Below are 21,385 nucleotides of genomic sequence, written 5' to 3' on the forward strand. Positions count from 1 at the left end.
ATATTTGATTCTCAAAGCGCAGTTTCAGGTTCAAATCCAAAATCTCAAAGGAAACATCAGTTGAAACGACCAATTTTTGCCCAATTTCTGGCCAAGGCAACTTGCTTTTTAAAGGAGGGAGGCGGGTTTCCTCAGATCTCCGCACGGATTCTCTCAAAGGTTTGTAAATCCTTGCCAAATCCTTCACAAACCTGGGCTCAGATTCAGAAATACAGTAAAAACAGATTTTTTTCTCTCTTTTCCCCCCCCCCCCAGCACTTTTGCTGCTGGTTCTGGCCAGGATAAGAAAGAGCAGAGAGGCTCGGGGAAAAAGATGATGCAAAAATTTTCAAATGTCAAACATGTCCTGTCTGAGCTCTGGGCAAAAATTTGGGATGGCTGTTCATGTACACAACATTATTTATTCTTTCTCTCTCTTTATCCTTTCAGGCTTTACTACCTAGTTCTTACAGCCCACCTTTAGATAACCTTTACATAGGTTTAGAAAGAGTTGCAGTGCTACAGACCATAAATATCTGATCACTGAGCCTTTTGCAGGGTCTGTGTCCAAGAGTGGAGAAACTTTTGAGTTCCCTCGAGCAGCAAGAACTGCAAAGCCCCATTTCTTTGCATGACCATAACAAATTATTGAGCTACACAGAACTCCATAATATATTACAGAAAATAACCAAGTGCACAGAACAAGGAAAAGATACACTGGCTTGCCAACTTGCAAGGAGGAAAAAAAAAAAAAAAAAAAAAAAAAAAAAAAAAAAAAAAAAAAAAGAAAGCCTTGGCAGAGAGAATTGTGATCTTACTGTACAATTATACAATTAACTTCTGAGACAGTGAGTAGGATTAAAGGATGGAACATTTCATTTAAAACAGCAAAACATTATGAAGCCTATATGCACATTTCACAGGCCTTTGTAATCAGCAACACTGGCAGGTTTATTTGTTTTGATTGTCTCTTATTCTTTCTTTTACTACTTTGGGATATTTTTTTTTTCTTTTTCTTTTCAAGACTAGAGCCAAATGACCCATGAGAAATGTACTGTAATTTGCCTCTTATCTACCCCTCATCTCCATCTGATATTCCCTCTGCCCTGGTTACCCTGATGTTTTTCCATTGTAACAAGGAGAAAAGTCAAACCATAAAGAGAGAAGTGGAGTAAGGATATTTTCAGGAACCTGTTCTGGTAAAACAGATTTCCTTTGCCACTTCATGAAAGCCTCTTTTGGCTGCAGCCAACCTCATTCATGTACTCGGGAGGATTTAAACCCATGGAGGAAGGTGTATGAATTTCAGGCTATTTTAACTCTCAGTTGTGCTGCTTGGCACTTGCACACTGCTTCCCCTCTGGGCCTCAGAAAGCTTCCTAAACATGGAGAGAGAAATTCCATCCTGGTCAAAGCCCTGACACCAGCCCTGCACTGCTCCAAACCCCATCCACCCGCTGAAGTGATGCTGAAGCAGGACAAAACCCCTTGTGCTGGGCCTCCCCTCAAGAAATTTTACCATGAGTGAAGAAGTCATGAAATAGGCCAACAGAATATTTTTCCTTGTCTTCTGAACGGGAAAAAACCTGACAGCAAGGATTAGCTCCTCTATCCCTTCAGCCTGCATTCTCTGATAATATGGATCATCTTTCTTTTAAATAAGTGGTGTCCTGTGTTGCAGATCCTTGAAGTTTTCTGCTGGTGGTCACTAATCATATTTTACGAGCCTTCACTCATATTTTACAATCTTTGGCTTTTATTTTACAATCTCCAAAAAAGAAGTCTGGTGCTCCAGAGATGGAACATCAGCGCTCCCTGCAATAAACTGGTCGTTCCCCAGTCCCTTGATTTCACCATTCCTGAGGACAAGGCAGCACATTAACTTCATAAACAGGGATTCTTGTGGAACCAGGCTCTGTTTTCAATGAGGGAGCAGCCACTGTTCTAATATTTGGCGTCTACCACCTCTCAACAGAAAGCTTTCAAGAACAACAAACAGATACGGGCAAAACAGCAGGGCAAAACAGCTCAAGTAAGGGATAGCTTGGTTTCAAGCAACCTGATTTTTTAATGAAAACACCAGAGATCAGGAATACAGACTGTTCCTTGAACAGGGGCAATTTACAGCCTCTGTAAATTCGAGATCTAGAGGAAACTTGTGACTTTAAGACAGAATTTTCTTTAACTATGAGACTAACTCAGAGCAACATCTATATTAAAATTTACTAAAAAATAATCTAATACTAACACTCAATTCCAGCCTGCCTTCCTCATCTCCATCCTGGGTCAGGCTTGAGACCACATTGGCAGCCTGCCCAAACCTCTGCCTTGCTGGTGGGACTTGTGGGAGCCACAGTCGGAGTGATTTTGGTTTGGCATTTCTGGACACTGGGAAACGTTTTGTGTCCCCTCTGTAAAGTCCAGGAAAGCATGGAATTACCCCATGGAATTACACAGCCCTGTCCTGGGCTCCTGATCCCTGTGCCCTCTGCCCTTACAGTAGCAACCTTTTGTGAGTGGGGTGGGTCAGGACCCTGGATGGGCTCCATGGGTCACATATGTGGGAATATTTGGGATTTTTGGGAAGCAGCACACAGGTCAGGGCTGGGAGCACTGTGGCCATGGGGTGCTCACAGTGCAATTATACAGAAGGGGGCACGTGGCACTGTCCCTGCCAGTGCTGCTGGTGCTTTAAGGGGCTGCTCCTTCAGCATCTTCCCTAATTACCACACAGCAAAAAATGTGGGGTGAAAAAAAGAACAAGATCAAATTCTTCGCTCCTTTCATCCCACTTTTTGACACTAATCCTCCCTGCACATAAACCCCGTGCCACAAAGGGAGATATACATTGAGATTGGAATGAAGAGCGACTTGGAATCAGGCCGACATCAACAACAAAAAAATAAAATAAAATCACATAAAATCACAAAGGACCTAGCATGTTTATTGCAGATCCTTCTGGAGTTGATGGTCCAAAATAACCACTCCAAATATGCAGCTTGCAAAACATCCCTTTTGCTTTGGAGATGCCGCTTCTTTTCTGCTTTCATTTTTACAACCCGTGGACTTCCAAATCTCCTTTCTTAACCTCCTGGCAGGGCTGTGCATGAAGCAGATCCTGCTGCAGTGGGAAGATCCTCAATAGTTAGGATTATCTCAATCTTCCTCTTTTCTGAGAAAGAAATGAAAATCTGATTCAAATGAGACTGGTTGAGATTTCCTCTTATTTCAGCTTATGCAGAAAAGTGTAGAAGACACCTGAGTGAGATCACAAAGAACATGGTCTGGTGATGGAGACTTCGGTTCAAGGAAATCAAGTGTCCTGGCAACAGAAGCCTCACATGTTCAAGGTTCAGAAGGGTTTTTGGGTTTTTTTCTCTCTGTCACAACAAAGGAATGATATTTCTGTCTATTTGGTTTCTAGGGAGTTTTTTCAGGGAATATTGATGGATCATAACAATGAACCTTTATCTTCAGCTGTAAAGTCTTGAATACACTTTTTAAGGAAAAGAAAAACTTGAATAGTCAGATGCAAAGGACTACTAAATATTATGAGATTTACAAAAGCTGGTGACTCTTGTTCTTTCTCAGCCATGACGAGATTACAGGGAAATAGAAAATGTCAGTTGCTGAAACAGAAACTTTACATGAGAACATTTAGCTTTGAAGTTCCCAGAATCCACAGTCAATTGCCAGGTGATCTGGCAGAAACAACAACACACCTGCAGTGAAAAACAGTTCAGAGCTGCAAAAAGAAAATATTGTGGATAGTGTTCTTCCTAAAGCCAACTTTTTTTTTTTTTTTTTTTTTTTTTTACTCTTGCTCTCTAGGAAAACAGAAAGAAATGAAAAAAAGAGCAGGACAGAGATGTAGTAGATCATACCTTTGTCAAGGAGACTGCTGGGAAGCAAAACATGCCAACAGCGTCTGTAACAGACACCACAAACATAATGAACTCCTTGACATCGAATTCCTGCCCCTCATTTCTCTCTGCTGAGCCTAAGACAAGGAAAGATGTAAATGTGCCTTTTCCAAACACTCTAGAACTTTCGGAATTTCTGGTTTTTTAACCTGTGCAGGGCCTGCAGCTCTTGCACAGATCCCTGTTGTACATTTGTGCTTCCCAGAGTGGACAGTTCCTGAACTGCAGGATGTGGCCAGCAGAAAAACAGCGATGGGCAGCAGCCTCAGCCAGTGCCCAGGCTGGGAGCTGGATTGGAAGGACGTTTGGATTTCCTCACATATGGATCTGCTAACCAGAAAACAGGCACTATCAGCCCAAAACATAAGGCTGATTGTGAGCGTTCCCTGGGGGACACATTTCCCCAGACCCTGCTAAATTGGACTGGCAGCTTATGAAACGCACAGCTCTGATCCAGCATGTAACTGTAAACTCTAGGAAATCATACCCATATATTTGGCCTTCAGACATGAGTGCAGAAATTGCCTGTTTTGGCACCACAGGCCTGTGGATCCACATGAATCAAACCCAGACCTCTTGCAGAGGGCTGTGAGAATGCAAAGATCTGTTCTCCACTGTCAAATGATAACACAAGATGGGGCATTTTCCTTTAGGGCAAATGTCTTGACCAACTTTTACCCTGAGCACGACTGCTATGGACAGGCCATGCAGTTTAATTTCCCCATAAATTTGTACTCTCTGTCACTGTATTTGCTCATCTCAGCCGCACATCAGTTTTTGCTCTGGTTTGCTCCTGTAATTTATTGGTGATCTGTCACTAACCACTTCTGCAGCACTCAGTGGCGACAAAACCAACCCAAAAACGGTCCAGCAAAAAGTGCAGATTGTCATTTCTGCCCCTTGACACAGACCCCAAATTACACAAACCCATACTTTGAAAGCTATTGCTAGCATGTGATGTCTTGCAGCTCCCTGTCATAGGCAGAGGGAGACTGCTATGAATTCTCTCAGTTCCACAACTCTGCCAGCTCAAGCACTTTGCAAAACCTGACATCCTGCCTTATTCAGTTGGAAGAGAAGGCATCCTGCTAGCACTATTGGACTATCTCCTCACAATGGTTTTATAGATCAAAAACTGGAAATTCTCCAGGTATTGTTCCCAGGAGGATATAAAAAGAACTTTGTGTCTGATCAAGATGAGCATAGTTGAAGATTTGAACCTGAATTAATACATAATCACAAAGTCAATTTAGTTGAAAAAGACCTCTGAGGTCTTTAAGTCCAACCTATGACCAAACACCACCTTGTCAACTACACCATGGCCCTAAGTTCCACCTTCAGACTTTCCTTAAACCTTCAGGTACGATGACTCCACCACCTCCCTGGGCAGCTTGTTCCAGTGTCTAATCACCTTTTATAAATAGGACATTTTATAGCACAAACACGAGAATACATCTATCCCCAAAAGTAAATCTGTCAGAAGAATTCTGAGTGTGTGAGGAGGGAGCCAGGAACTTGCAGCCCTTTTCTGAATCAAATTGGATGCAGGGAAGGAAATCAAACGGTGCAGATTTCTCCAGGCAAACTGGGAGAAACACTCTGATGTGTCTGACGGAAGCATTTTACTCTGTGTTTGGAAGTTTATCATGTCCGATCAATTCTGGAGGAATTAGTGAGTGTGTTCTGGGTTTTGGCACTGACACAGTCGTGGTAAAAAATGCTGGAGGCAAAAGGGAAGAGATTTTTATAATGCTGTGAACTGTTGCCATTAATCCTTGCCCAGAACATTTCTCCTGCCTATTCCAGTGCAGTTCTGTTCTGGAGGAGCTTTCCCCTGAGCTATTGCCCTTCGTCTCAGGAAGGCTCCCAGCCTCACTTGTGCTCTGGATGGGGAGATCCAAGCCAAAGACCGAGGTCTTTCGGAGTTCAATCTTTCTGTGGACTTCAAAGAGCTTGGGATGTGCAGCTTGGCCCAGGCAGAAAGCAGAACATCCATTTGGAACAACATTATGTACTTAAAAATAGGAAATCTTGAATGATTGTTATGGAACATGGCATGGTGTGGAAGCCTGATGCAAATTGTGAATGAATTCAGATTCCTGGTTTTGGGCTCTAAATTTGGTGCTCTAAATCCTAGTGGAAGGATCTAGCTTTTCCCAGCAATTATAAAGACTTTAAGATTTAATTCTCTCAATCATGTCTATACCTGCAGTGAACAGATGGCAGGAACCGTTCCCTAAGGAACTGAGAAACAACTACAAATAGCCAATGCTCATCCTCAGCTCTCAGCGCAGTAACAGTGACACCTCACATTTTGGGAGGAATCAGCATGAAGGCAAAATAAAACCCCTTAACCAGAAATGCCAAGCCCAAACATATTCAGGTGTTTTGAATAATATCAGTTTATGCAATTATGACTATTCCTCAGGCATGCCTGTGTTTGCCTCCAGATCCATTTTCAGAGATTGAGGACAGGAATAGGGCATCATCAAGCTCATGGAAAACAGGAGATCACAGAAAAAATGTTGTTTTGTAATTGTTCTTAGCCAGTTGTGCAAACCTAAGCAGTTCAGATAGTTTGGAAATATTTCCATTCTCTCTCACACTCACGTGAACCAAACTAAGCTCTGCCTTTTGTGATGTCTACCCACATTCTCTAAATGAGCATAGCGCTCTTTATTTACTTGAAAATTGTCACCAATTAATCTCTCCTTGTCTCTTTTTCAATTAAAAAAGTCAAATTAAGTAATTAAGGAAACACAAAGCAACTTAAAGCAAAGCTTTTCAAAGTGTAAGAGGGATTTTGGTACCCACACTCTCCTGATAGTCAGTGGATCTTTTCTTGGCTCAGGAATATAACTCCCCATTGTGCTTTTGGAAGGTGCACAAAAATGTGCAGATGATTACAGTGATGGGTTTATTAATTGATATCATCTGGATTTTATGATATTTAATCAATGCCTGAGTTCTGACTTCAAAAGCAGCTTTAATTGTCTCACTCCTTTCTGCTCAATGCTCCCAAACCCATTGTCTTCCATACACAAATATAATTTTTGAGTCTGACAGGGCCACCAATCTCATTACATTGTATCATGGAAATTAGAAATGAATCAATAGAGAGAGAAGCAAACTCCTGATCAGCTTCTTCCATCCACACAATGTGGAATTCTTCACATTTTACCCCTAATCCCATGTCTGATCAAAATAAAATGTGTCCAGGGTCAGGAATGCCTCTGCTTCCTTTTGGTATTTAATCACATCTCAGAAAAGCTGATATTTCATGTCTATGTGTCTTATCTTCATCCTCTGTACACTTTGTGCTGTTTAAAGCTAGAGAAATAATTCAGCAACATGTTCCATGTGATGGGGCAGATCCTTAATGGAGGAGAAATACTGGCATGGTCCAAAGTTACAGATTAAATCCCCTTCTTGGCATATTCATTTTTTACTGCATCTTCCAGCATAATTTCAACATGGAATTTTCCTGACATAAATCCCACAGGTTTCCCTTTTTCCCTCCACACTGAGCTGCACAGCTCCATGTTTTGGTAAATCTCATCTATTAATAGTTGCCCTGTGTGGCTATAAAAGAAAATACCTCAGTAGCCAAAAGGCAGCCCTTTCTAGGGAGCAGCTGTGAATGCCTGAACACACGCAGGACCCGGCATCACACAGAAAAGCCCTTTCTTGGCTCCATGTCAGAGCAAACTGATTAAATATGGCCATGGAAAGCTAATGGAAAAGGAGCCCCTTCCCTACAAGAGGGAGAGAGAGGGGCTGGCTCCAGCTCTAGGCTGGAGAACATCAGGGTATTTCCATTTTCTCACTGACATTTTCTTTTTTCCTTTTTTAACTCAGCAAACCCCCTCCCGTGTCTTCCTCACTTCACCCTTCTGCCAAGTCCCAATAAAATCCTGCACTTAAAGAAATAGGGCAAAGACGTCATCGCAGCGAGTAGCAAAGGTTGCAAGGTAAATTTTAAGGTCTAGTCTACTTTTTTTTTTGTTGTTTGATTGATTTAACTGATTAAAGCATTTCTGCTCTTCCTGTGCTTTCAGCAGCATCCTGGGTAACTCAGGGGAAATTCAAACCAACCAGCTGTGATCTGTATTACAAAGTCAAGGCTGGAAATGCAACACAAGGATGTTGATGGGGCCATACTGAAGAGGGTGAAAGGGGAGGAATATCCTCTCCTGCTGAAGTGACAAAGTGCTTTGTCCCCAGATTTCAACTTGAATTTTCATTTGCATGAACTAAAGTTCTGAATTTCAGCACTGTCCATGCAAAATGTACAATGGAAAAGGGAAGGGAAGGGAAGGGAAGGGAAGGGAAGGGAAGGGAAGGGAAGGGAAGGGAAGGGAAGGGAAGGGAAGGGAAGGGAAGGGAAGGGAAGGGAAGGGAAGGGAAGGGAAGGGAAGGGAAGGGAAGGGAAGGGAAGGGAAGGGAAGGGAAGGGAAGGGAAGGGAAGGGAAGGGAAGGGAAGGGAAGGGAAGGGAAGGGAAGGGAAGGGAAGGGAAGGGAAGGGGAGGCTGAGGCTCTCCACATTCCCAGCACACCTGGTCTGAGGCCAAAGGGACTCACAAGCCCAATGCCACATAACTTCAGCCCTTTGCCAATCTCCCTGTAGACATCTCGCTAAGATAAATTTTCTTTGCAAAGCTGATGGGAGTGATTTGAAAAATCAAGAGAGTCATGAGCAGGGAAAACTGACTGCCACAGCTTCTCACTGAAGTCCTCAATTTATTGACACAACAAGGTTATAGCACAAGAAGCAAATTTATTCTGTATTATCTACTGGCAATGTTGCTCCAAAGATGCATTTTGAGGCAGCAGCAAGAATTTTATTCTCCAAAGCCTTGTAACTCAAGCCTGCTGAAGCTGCCCTCACACAAATCAGCGATGACACATCTTTTCAACATCTAGGGCCAAAATTATTTTTAAAAGCATTGCAGGTAATTGCCACTGCTCTCATTCCAAACCACTGCTGTTTCCACTCTTTTACCATCACTGATGTAACCCAACAAGTGTCAACAGCAAACATGGGCTGCTTCTGCAATGACTGAATTAATGGAAATAGTGCATTTCACAACAAACAATTCACCCCCATCGATGGCCATGGCCAGATCTTTAACTGCAATTTACAGAGAATGTTCTATATATCCAAGGTTTCTTATACACTACTCAAACATCTGGGCACCTTCTAAAATAATTGGTCTGCAGGGTGTGGATTTTATTGATCTTTTTCACTGGGGTGGATTGGCCACAATCTTTAAAACAATGTCTTTAAATTTAAAATGTCTTTAAAACAATGGTAGGGGGAAAAAATGCTGAAGCTTGTTCTCCTGAAGAATTTCAGAAAGATCAGATTAGGCCAAACCCTCTGATTTTTGTTTCAGTGGGGTCCCTTTTTAGTAGGGGTCCTTCTAGCAGGATCCTTCCTTTAAAAGGGAAAGGAAATTAAAAATGAAAAACAGCACCAGGGAGAAGTTAAGCATGTACTTCAAACTCACACATGCCAGGAAATTTAGAGTTAAAGGTGAAACTTCACCCTAAAGAATTCCATACTGGAGATATTTCAGTGAACAAACGTAATGTGTTCTGCAATACAAAGACCCAGTAGGGTGCACTAGGTATGGAGTTTCAGCCTTCACTCCAAATTTCCCGGCTTTTTGGAGGTTTATTAGAGTTTCATACCCCAAGCATTTAAGTACTCCAAGAAGTTTCCTCAGTGCAGCTCACCTTGATCTTTTTGGAAGCTGAGAGCAAGCACTCTGATGGTGTAGCCACCCATCCATTATTAATGAACCTGAAAACAACTTCTTGCAAATTTATGGTAATTTGGAATGCTGAAATTACATGCAAACTAGGTAGTCTCAGCTGAGTTACCTTGAGAAACTTCAAAATTGCAAATCTACTCGGAAGCAAACAGAAGGACGGGATTTCATTGACCCCAGCAGAGCACATGCTCCTAATCTTCCTCCACAGAATGTGGGTCCTGGAGCTCTGTGCCAGCCGATGGAGCAATCACACAATTGCTTCTGACAGCAGTGGTTTGTATTGCTGGCCTAAAGACTCTGCTGTGCTATGGGGTGGGGATATATCCATCCTCCTTCTCAATGAATCTGGCTCTAAGGGAGGAAACGTGACTGTGGCTATCAGCATCACACTTTTTTACAGCTTTCATGAACACGTTGCAAGTATTGAAGTGGTTCCTGCATATCTCAGTAGCCCTGACAGGTCTGTTTGAGGCTCTGTGTCACTGCATCTCCTCAGAGCTCTACACAAGTTATGATCAGCATCTCTCTGAAGCTCCTCTATTCTTCTCAAATCACCCACAAACAAAGTTTGAGGGGTATATGATGATTCCAGTGGGTGTCTTGACCTACTTCTAATGGAGAAGACGTCACACGTAAAATTGGCCTCAGCAGTCACTCTGCACTAGTGTGTCTTCATGGTGGACAGGTACAAAAATGATGGGACAGCTCCACACTGTCCTGATCCTGGGGTTTTTGAGGGACAATTAATTCAGTTAAGAGAAGATAAACCAAGACATCCACTCAGTTTCCCCAACCCCTGCAAAAAAGCTCCAAAAAACAACGTAGCTGAAGAACTGTTTGCCCAAGTCTAGCAATCCATGAGAGAGGCAAAGTCAAATGCTCCCTGTTCATGGGTGCTGTAAATGGAATACAGAGGAGGTGGCTGTTCTGTATTTCCCCAAGGGGCAGCTATTGCTTGCAAGAATTTGGTTTAAATCTCTATCAGAAATGAAGTGTGAGGTATAGAATGGGAATTGCAAATGTGAGTGTTGCACCTGGTTAAGCTTGCCACAGAAATGTACTATGCATCTTTTTCAGTGTGAAGGCTGCATCCTCCTGAATTTACACAGGAGGTTCAGCTGCCATTAATTAAAAATGCAAATGTCACCCCACAATCAGAGCTGAAGAGAGGTTGTACACAAATGGCTGTGGGGGCAAACCAGGGGGATTAAGGCAAAGCCCCACAGCACTTGAAAGACGCCTCTTGGACATGATCAAACTGTGGGTCTGTGAGAGAGATGGTACAGTTTGGATTTATTCTCAGCCAAGAGAATAAACCAGCTCATAGACATGGCCACATTGCAGATTGTGGGAAGGGGTGAGCTCCACCTCATTTGTTTAGCCAGAGGCTGGTAAGGTGTTGCTGGAAAGTGTCCATGGGGCAGCTGATCCTAGGGGATGTGGTGCTGCCCAGCAGCAAGGGGAAGATTCCATCCCTGCTGAATCTGCAGACTCTGCACTTGCAAATCTTCCATGTGAGGTTTCGGAGATAAACGGGTCTGCATCGGCACTGGGGGTATAATAATACTTTAATCTGTTGTCTCCCACAAGGATTCTTAATGATCTCTGATAGTTTACTCCACAGATTTTATAGGCCCCCTTCATCCCAAGCATCCTGCAGTTTGACCAGACAGTGATCTTTTTCCTTAATGGATAACATCCATGAAAGAAACCATGAGTTCTATGAGTCTTGGGGAAAAAATGTTTCTTGAAAAAAGCTGTTGGAAAAGTTGACTGTGGGTCAAGCTAAATCGAGCAAACTCCTACTGTTTCTAGGGTGTGCAATTGTATAGAAATAGTTTCTTTAGCACTGCAGTCCTGTCTGTATCAGAATTCAATACTAGACTTATAAATGTCAGTTGCTAGCATGGGAACAGATGCAACTCCTCCCAGCTGATTAACATCCCTGACATGTGGAACAGAGGACAGAATAAACAGAGAGAACAGAGGATTTCCTGTTGGGACTTGGCTTCTGGGTGACAACTACCAAGATACAGCAGCTCCGTCCTTGATACTCTTTGCCTTCTAAACAGCCCTGGAGCTGCTAATTAAAGAACTGGACATTTAACACTGAATCCCTAGACAAAAACTCAGGTATTTGTTATATGTCTGTCTGATACCTATGTGAATGCAGGAATCCTTGATGTCAAGAGCTGCACAATGGTCTCTTCGAGGCAGGGGATTAAGTTCTCAAGCTCCCGGAACTGAAGAGCTTTGAAGAATTTCTTCTGTTCTTTTTAGTGTTTAGGATTAAGTGGAAATTAGTGCTTTATTGGGAATCAAGGAGTGTTTCTTACAACTCCAGCTCCTGGAAAAGGGCATTCAGTGTGCCTCCCTCCTCCAGAGTAAGCTGACCATATTTTTCAAGTACATCTCATGAAGAGATTTCCAGCAGAAGAGAAGGAAAAGAGGTTGATCTGATACTCCATGGAAAAGCCCTGAAGTGCAGCTCAGCCACCTGTCTGAGGCTGCCCTGGGCTACGGATAAGCCACCACCTCCCCCTCCTCCTCATGCTACTGCTCTGCCCCACGTGCCCTAGCCCAGTGTGCTCATACAGAGCCCTGTCACACCCACTGCTGCTCAAAACCACTATGGAAATTCCTACAAATGGGTCAGGCATGTATTTTAAGTCCAATTTATGTATGCCTGGAATGTGCCTGTGTCCTTAACCCTGAGCAAGCGGGTGTGACACAATATGAACAGAGCTGAACTGTCCAATACAAGTGTTAGAAAAGGACAGAGAAGAGGGTGGGATCAGCAGGACTCTGGGCTCCAGCTCTCAGGGAGGGTTGGAACTGGATGATCTTTGAGGTTCCTTCCAACCCAAATCATTCTGTGTTTCTGTGGTTCCTTGGTTTGGTGCAAACCTGAGTTTGCTGCAAATGGACCAGAGCTCATACAGCTCATCCTGCCGCTGCTTTAGGCAGAAATGAAGAGCTGTGAGCCTTTGGGGCACACATGTGGATGTTGAGAAAGTCTGTCCCCAGGACAGTTATTCTGGGGTGATTTCCAGCAAGTATTTGGTAGGCCATATGGATCCCGGGGGTTTGAAGGGACTCCAGTACTTTTACTGTTTCAGGAATTTCATCAGCGTTTTCCTAAGAAGCCACCGAGGGGAATGCTTCCTTATCTGTGCATGAAATCCTGTGGTGAAGCCTGATGTGCAAGCCCAATATTACATAAAAGGAACGTCTCAGCTAACCATAGGATGGTGCAAGAACTCACCACATCAAATGGCATTTACCGAGCATGATTTCCTATGATCCCTTGCTGCTTCTTCCAAGTTCTTTGAAAAGCAGCCATGGTAGGTGTCATGAGCTCAAAGTCTTCCCTGTTTTGTAACCAGCAATATAGCAAATAACACAAAGAATGAGTCTTTCTGGCAAGGGTGTTTATTCTTGCTCCTTCCCTTTGTATTGGGCCAAACTGTATGATCTTAGCATGTTCTAATTTCCCAGAACTGCAGAAAAGCAGAACAATATTTGTAAACCTTCTGCTGGGACAAAATACATTTTGTCCCACTCTCATGAAATTAATAAAAAGAAGTGAGGCAGATATTCTTGGATAAAGCCTGCTGTGTGGCTAATGATAACCAGTCCTTTGTTTTTTCCCTGCAGGCTATTAAAAAAGAGGAGAGATGATCTAGTTGGTACCACAATGTTTACAGTTTTCTGCTGAGCAGCTCAGAGAGCAGAGTCTCCATTCTTACTGCTGTCCCTCTGACAAACTTAAATCTACTTAAATCTCTGCCACCTCACTATGGCACAGAAGATCAGATTTTTGGAGTTTAATATTTTTGGAGAGGTGCCACAAAGAGAGGCAGGAAGCAGAAAAGAAACCAACCAGCTGTGCTGCTGTGATCAGCTCTGAAGTGACCACAGCTGCACCACCACAATGACTGAATGACACCATCAAAGTACCAGAGCCCTTTGTCCAATGTGCCCAAAAGGATCACAAGAAAGTTGTAACACAGATCAGAGGTGTCTTGGAGTTGTTCCAATGCGATCACTTAGTCACAAAGCACCCATGGTGTATTTTGTATCAAGGCTCAGAGCAATTCTGTCCCAGGATGGAGCTTCATGGTCTGGGACCCATAATTAGAAGAAGGAAAGTGGCTGGGAACAGATACATCATCTTTTGGGGATAAAGATGCACTGAGGAGGGTTCCTGTTTATTACACCATCAATCAAACATCAGCACTTTTTGGTTGGTTCCAGAGGATAGAAGTATTTAAAGAATAAGTTCTGCTTGGTGAACAGCTGGCTGCAACTGATGGCACTGAGGGTGTGGAAGGAACAAAGCCCACTACCAAGGAAGACCCTGAAAGTTCTTCATTAATAAAGTTCAGAAAAATTTTTATGGGTACCACTTCATCTTTCTTTCTTCCCTCCCTTTCCTCACCAGATTGAAGGATCTTTCCCCTTTCTTCTGTTATTGTTGGACTGAACATTGGCAGAGGAAATACCTGAAATGAGGTATGAGTTCTCCATGGCTGCAATGTCTTCACTGCTGGTGCGAGGTCTGCACTAGAGGGGACTGAGGACTCTTGGCCAATGACAGTGATGACAAGAGGGGTTGGGGATGCAAAATGAGCCCAGATGGTGCCAATCAGATTTGGACTTTGTCATTAATTGACGTGGAAATCTCTCTCTCAGGGGATGATGCTGACAGCAATACCAAAGCCAAACACAGGGTTTGAATCTTCACCCTTGTAGTCAGTAAAGGTTTGCTGCCAAATTCACAGCCCTAAATCTGGACTTGTTAACCTAAATACCCAAAGCAGTGTAAGTCAGGCTCACAAACTCAATGATTAATCCACAGACCTAACTGCTCTATTTTACCTTACTGAGTACAAACATCCATCATAGCAGTGAGCTTGAGCTCAGCCAAAGCACATCAGCCACCAAATAAAGGCTCCAGAGACATGGAATTTCTCTTACTGCCCTCTGTGGTTTCACTGCCAATGATCAATGCTGGAATACAATGTCTGTGCAAAGATAAATAAGTTATATCTGCTGTTAAAAAAAAAAAAAAAAATCTTTGGGGTATCTTTGTATTTTCTGAGGCTCTAGGGTGTGGAAGAGGATCTTCAGGCCTTCTCCACTATTCAGGTCAAGAGGAAGTTTTTCTCAAGTCAAAATGAACCTGTGGAAGACCTGTGAGCTCAAGGCCATGAGATGTAAATCCTCCAGACAAACTCAGTCAGGTGGTTTTCCCAAAAAGGAACACAAAACTACAAAACTGTGCCTGAAAAGCAACTACACAGTGCTAAGGTAACTTCAAATTTTACAACTCAGTGCGTTGCTTGGACTTGTGTGAGCACAGTCTGTGCAGCAAAAAGTCTTCATTTGAAATAGAAACATTTCTGTACCTCCGAATAACATTATGACACGGCCTAAAATCTGTGAACTATAATTTACAAGGTTTTCTCTTGTTTCATTTTATATGGGCATTATGCTGGTCACAGAACAAGTGCTAAAAGGGTACTATCAGATTAAAAATAATGTATTTTTTTCCTGCAAACTGTACTAGTTGTTATAAGTAACACCTCAAGTTCTCAGAACTACAGCGTTAAAACAGTCCAATTTGCATTATGCCTCTGATGGTATTTGCTCAGTTGAGTTCCTCTCCATTTGAACAGTATTAAAAATTGGTATTTTTCCTTTCAATGTTTTCAAGCATTAGTATTTAAAGTATTTCCTCATTTGAGCTTTGTTCACTGGTAAGTCACTGAAATCAAACTGAGCTAGAAGGATTTCTTAAACAACCTCACTGGAGTAAAAAAAAAAATTGGCTTTTCTTTCCAACTTAATTATGTGTATTTAAAGCTCCAGTAGAGCTGATAATGTTGTTTAAAAACTTCTCTCTATTAAGGAAGCTATAAATATAGCCCGAATTGCTGCAATGAGCTCCTGAAGAGCTCATACTTTCCTTCTTAACCTGAACTTTAGTGTTGGGTGTTCTGAAAATTTAGAAGTTTCCCCCCTATGGCTCCATGAGTTTCTCTAAAAAAGCTGTAACATGGAATGCAGACAACACAATTTCAGCTTTAACCTTCATCATTTCTGTGCTTGCATTTCTAACTCATTCACAAGAAACACCTTATTACTTAGACATAGTAACTTGTCTGAATTTGGAGTAATTGTGGGTATGGGGTACCCACCTGAAGCAAGTTATTCAAGGATGCCACTCTTCCAAACTGCAGCCCAAAGACACCTCAGCTGAGGAAATGAGGATTTTATGAGCTCACATCCACTCACAGAATGCTGCTCTGCAATGAAGTGGCATTACCTCTGTTTTCATTTATATGTGGAAAAGGGCACAGAAGAGTTTCATTTCCCACCCAGTGTGTGCAACAGCAACAACTCACCTCCCTCCTCACAGCCCCCAGACTCAAGTGCCCTTCCATAGTAGTGCCCACAGAGAGCTGTACACACAAGTAAGAGTATGGAATTACCTACCTAGCTTCAAAGAAGGGGTACAGAATTAAAATCTACCTAAGAGTATTCATGTTCTGTTTCATGCCTGCGGGTCTTTTCCCTCTCCAAATACACATGAGCTTTCTGTGACATCCAATCCCCACTCCTCAGAGTCTGGAGTTAAAATAAACTGTGCACTGTTACAATATGCTGCTCATAGCCAACAACTAATGGGTCTCAAAATTGGCTCCTTCAGTCTTTAGCACAGATTTTCCTTAGCATGGCTGAAGAATACCAATTCAGGGGTAAGATACTGCTGAGACCATTACTGAGATTGCATTTGGAAAACTGCAATGTGAGCCAAATACTGAGAAAAAAAAAATCATTAAACTCCAAAGCCCATAATAGCAACAATGAAAGGTTTCAACAACCAGCAGGATGATCGATACCTAGACAGATATTCATCAATATGACCATAAAAAGAAATTGCCTACCTGTAAGGAGAATATGGGTCAAAGCAGGTCTTGGTGACTTCTGTTATCTCTGGGTTGCAGCACTCCCCCCCGTCGAAGTTGTACCTCTCGTAATTGCAATCCATGTCACACACCCCGTTCTGCTTCTTCTTGCTGAAGAGCGCGTGGCGCACGTGCCGGCAGTCCCCGCCGTCAAACCCCGTCAGTGTGTGGTTGCACTCGGGGTCGCAGTTCTCGTCCCCAATCTTGCTGATGTCGCAGTTGGCCAGGATGAGCCGGTGGCGGAGGGAGGAGTTCCTCACCTCCAGCACCTCCAGCTCCCAGGTGATGTTGTAGCGGCTGAAAGCCTCGTTGAGGTGCTGGTGCTGGAACTCGATCTGCTGCTGGCTGACAGTGGGGTTCTGGTGCCTGTCGTCGTACAGGTTCACCACGCGGTAGCGCACGGTTTTGTTGCGGCGGAAGCGGGGCAGCTTGTTGTAGCTGGCGATGACGTCCGTGTTGTCGCACACCGTCTGCCCGCACAGAGGAGGGTCCAGGCTGGTGTCCAGCAAGTAGCCGTGGTGGTAGCTGAACTTGGTCTGAGGGCTGCTGCCATCCTTCATGGGAGACCAGGTGCTTTTCACATTCAGTAAACTGTCTTGAAGAACGAGCTGAGGTAGGGGCGTGTCTTGCCTGTGAATCGCCTGCTCCATGTCCAACAAGATCTCCTTTTGAGACCGGGCTGTCCTCCAGAGGCTGAAGTGCTCCACGTAACCCCGATAGTTCTGGTTCAGGGCATTTCCTCCCAGCATGAGCACCTTGCACTTCAAGGTCAGCGGGCTGAAGATGCTGCCCACTTGCTCTCCGCTTGTGGCCACCTGGGCGCCGTTGACGTAGAGCCTCATCAGGCGCCCGTCATAGGTGGCAGCCAGGTGCACCCACTGGTTGGGGAGGTAGCTGCGGTGGGCCGCGATGGTGGTGACCTTGCGAGCACGGTCCGTCTTCAGCGAGAAGAAATAGCGGGGGTCTCTGTTCCCCTGGTCACTGACGGTGTTAATCCCCAGGACCCAGCCTCGGTCACGGGAGGTGTAAGAACATTTGTCATACAGTCCTACGTGCCCCCAAAAGAGAAATACGAGTAAATAAGGGATGACAGAATGAAGGCGTTAGTCTTTAAATTGTGTAAATATACCTCTCTGAATGTATATACACACACTCACCTACATCTGTTAGATAGTTAGTGTACAAGGAAGACTTTAAATCATCTAGTGCACCATTGTGGGAGGTCGTGTCAAGACTTCCTATTAAAGGTAAAGATTTGCCAGTGGCGTGTACAAATGGGATTCCCTTATCCTGACCAAAGCCCAAAACTTTTCTGCAAATTCCTATCAGCAAAACGCTGGACTGTGCATTTATTTCTTCCCTTCCCTCAAGCCATTCATCAGTGGTTGAAAACAAAAACAGTCTTGAGAACCAATCCCTGCTGATGTCACTCATCCCTCATGCCCCTGAACCCTGTACCTAATAAGGTCCAGAAGGGAAATAAATACAAAATCTAAATTCTGCACACTTCGAGAAACACTGAGCAGCTGCAGTCATCTTGATAAGTCCAAGCACGCAAATCCTACAGAGAGTGAATGGGATGTGCTTGGGCTGCCTTCAAAGTGAAACCCAAAAAAACCAGAAGCACATGGCATACACTGGTATACACCACCATGGGAAAGGGCAAGAAATGGGCACAGATGGACATCCACAGAAAGACCGACGCTCAGAAAGATTCCTGCCTCCTCACAGGCATACTGCCTAACAACTTGGTGCACCATGGAAAGATGTCTCACCCAAAGTAGATCTGTACTCAGAGCTCTCTCACCCAGCCCTCAGTCAGCTCTCAGCAGTGGACAGAGCTCCCTCCTCCCCAGTTTAGGACACAAGGCTTGGCGAGTTAAAGACAGACATTTCCATCCTTCAGTTCTCAAAGGCCAAGGGCTGCGGGGACACTCCTCACCAAAAACAAAATCATTGGAGCTTTCAGCACCAAATGGCTTTTCTACTATCAGCACATAGAAAACAATCCTTCCCCAGAGCCTCCACTTCCAAAAGCCTAAAGGAAAATCATAAATCTCTGACAGTTCAGTCCTCATGAAAAGACTAAATATCCCCTTACCTCACCCCTGCACCCTCACCCTCCCCTCACTACAACCAAATAACATCTTCTGCTTCTGACTAAGTTGCTCAAGAGCCATCTGTTAACAATCACTCATTAACAGTGCAGTCTTGTCTAGTATCAACAGAGCAAAGGTTACAGGAGCATTCACTGTATTTTTCCTCCCCTCTCCCAGCACCCACTTTCCCCCTTCTCCTCACACCCTGCCCCTCTCCACCTCCTCCCCCTGCAAAAAAAACTCTTCTGATGGGAAAGTTAAAAACATTTAAACGGGCCTTTTTTCTGCACGCTGGTATTTTGGTAGGGATTCTGAGCTCCCCCTTTTCCTGTTTCCTTTGGAAGAGAGATCCCAGGGTTCGGAAGGTAATGTGTTTATTCATCTGTATGGTGCACTCAGTTCAAAACCTTTTCAAGACTAGCTTCTGGTTTATACTGCTACTTCTGATCACGAGAAAGGAGAGGAGGAGAACCAGGCAAGGAAAAAACAAACGTGCTAAAAAAAAAAAAAAAATACATTTGCTGGGATGGACATTTACCCGAGGAACTTGTGATGCGAGAGCCAAAGCTACCAATAACCTTCTGCAGTCTGTTTTTGAAGCGTTTTTAAGTTTCTCTTTATGAAATAAATACTTTTACAAAGCATTCATTTTCAGATGGATGAGAGCCCATAAAAGTCTGTACTTTTATGCATCTCAAATGAAGGTATTGTCCAACGATAGTGGGTGGATAATACTGCAATGAATAAGAAGACAGCTGGCAAGACAAGTCCCTCTCCCAAATAAGTCATAAAAATCTCAGCTTATTGTAATAAGACCATTAGAGCTGATCAGGCATTTTGTAAGAGAGTTTTTGCCTGCCAGGAAATGCCAGCATGGTGAGAGAAGAAAAAGTGATGCAGAAATGGGCTTGTCCCAACAAATCCCTCTGAGAATCTGCATGTCTTCAACGTGGCCAGGGGAACCCCAGGGACTCCCTGGGCTGTTTTGACTAAGGCACAGAAGGACATCTCATCCCTGCCACAATCCCCACCATCTCCAGTCTCCTTTGCCATCCAGTGACCAAATCTTTCAGGTCTGTGGGTCACAAAGCAACTGGACACACAGAAGCTGCTCCAGCTGTTTCTTCAGGCATCCAAGATCCCCACAGTTGGGTGGACAGCTGGAAGTCCTGGACCAGGTCTCCAGTTCCAGCAAAGTCCACCATGCAGCCTTTAAGGGTCAAAAATTTTTGCTCTTTACACTGACCGGACTAGAAATAATCCGCCAAAGAACTGATAAATTACTGTGGGATGGAGATCCAGTTTCCCAAGCAGCATTTAAAGAACATCTTCCTCTCTCTGAAGTGCTGCATGATGCTGGTGATTGACCTCAGCTGAGCATGAGGAGCTGCTGGAAGAATACTACAGAATAGCAGCAACCCTCCCTTGCCTTTGAGCCTTTAAACCCTGATGTGATGCAACATGTCTTGAGTTGGGCTCAAACAGCTGCCATCAATTCAAGATTTACAGGGAGCCAAGGGAGGACAGGAAAAGAAAAAAACCCAGTGACAATAGGGACACCATTGAACACACCAGTATGAAAGATGTTGAACTTAAACACTCTACTATTCCAGTTCCTTGCATTTTCTAGTTTAGAGCAAAGGTCATTGCTGAATCCTTATGCCACGTACAGTATTCTTTTCTCAAACTTTTACTATTGCAGACATCCAACTCTTGATGAAAAGATGGATTGAGCACAAGCCTTTCAGCAGCAAGAGTTGCTTTATTCTTAAGAGAAAGGAAAAAATGTTAAAAAAAGGGGACAAGAAACCCACACTCCCTTGTGCTGGGACAAGAAACCAAACTCCCTTGTAAGTTGTACCCGTTCCTTATGACCCTCTTTTGTTTGAATGCTTCACCTATTTTCCCAGTCCTTAACTTTACTTCTGGATTTGGACTGAGGATCCTCCGGCTAAGGGAGTGTCACTTTTCCGTTTTGTCCCCAGCACAATGAAACTCATTTCAGCTGGGACACTGGATGTCATAATAAAAGAATTTATTACTTCTTCTATGACAACTAATAAGGGCAAAGCCATTGGAAGAGGGACATGTGAAATAATTGCCAGAACTTCTGAAAACTGAATAATTTGATGTTTTCACAATTTATTTCAATTTAGTAAAAGGTTCCATAGCCGTAAGTTATTTCTCAGACATAATTAAGAACATTTTAAACAAGAAGAGGCCTCTTTTACCCCAACCAAGGCTGGTTTTGAGCAAAATCACCCCACATAATGGTTGACACTCCAAATTTCAAGTCAGCTGTGACCACAACCAATATTTACATGAAAAATGTACAGAGTTTAAATTCTCATTTACACTGAGAATTCTTTACAATAATGTGGTAAAGGACATTTTTAGCTACTTAATATCTCTTTACCAACCAAAGAGGCCTCTTGGTAAATGAGACACAGCCAATGACTGAAAAACCACAATTTGGCGAATGTGCCTGAAGTTTCCGAGCCAAGAAATGGTGTGAAATAAAATTGATGTTTGTTTTCCCCACAGCAATTAGATTAAAAAAATATGCACAAGTTTCATACAGCAGCAAACAGTTTTCTTCACTTCTGCTTGCCCTGAGTTGCTAGAAAGGGATG

The 21,385-nt window shown here is 43.4% G+C and overlaps 1 protein-coding gene across 1 annotated transcript in view; it reads right to left on the bottom strand.

Moving 5' to 3' along the window:
• PAPPA (pappalysin 1) overlaps positions 1-21,385 on the bottom strand; it is a 175,839-nt gene that overhangs the window by 131,514 nt on the left and 22,940 nt on the right. The window contains exon 2 of the mRNA XM_066332468.1: positions 16,633-17,701. Within this exon, the coding sequence (XP_066188565.1) occupies positions 16,633-17,701 (1,069 nt within the window). The remainder of the gene's footprint in view (positions 1-16,632; positions 17,702-21,385) is intronic.

Source organism: Sylvia atricapilla, chromosome 19 (genome assembly GCF_009819655.1).
Source record: "Sylvia atricapilla isolate bSylAtr1 chromosome 19, bSylAtr1.pri, whole genome shotgun sequence".
Taxonomy (NCBI): domain Eukaryota; kingdom Metazoa; phylum Chordata; class Aves; order Passeriformes; family Sylviidae; genus Sylvia; species Sylvia atricapilla.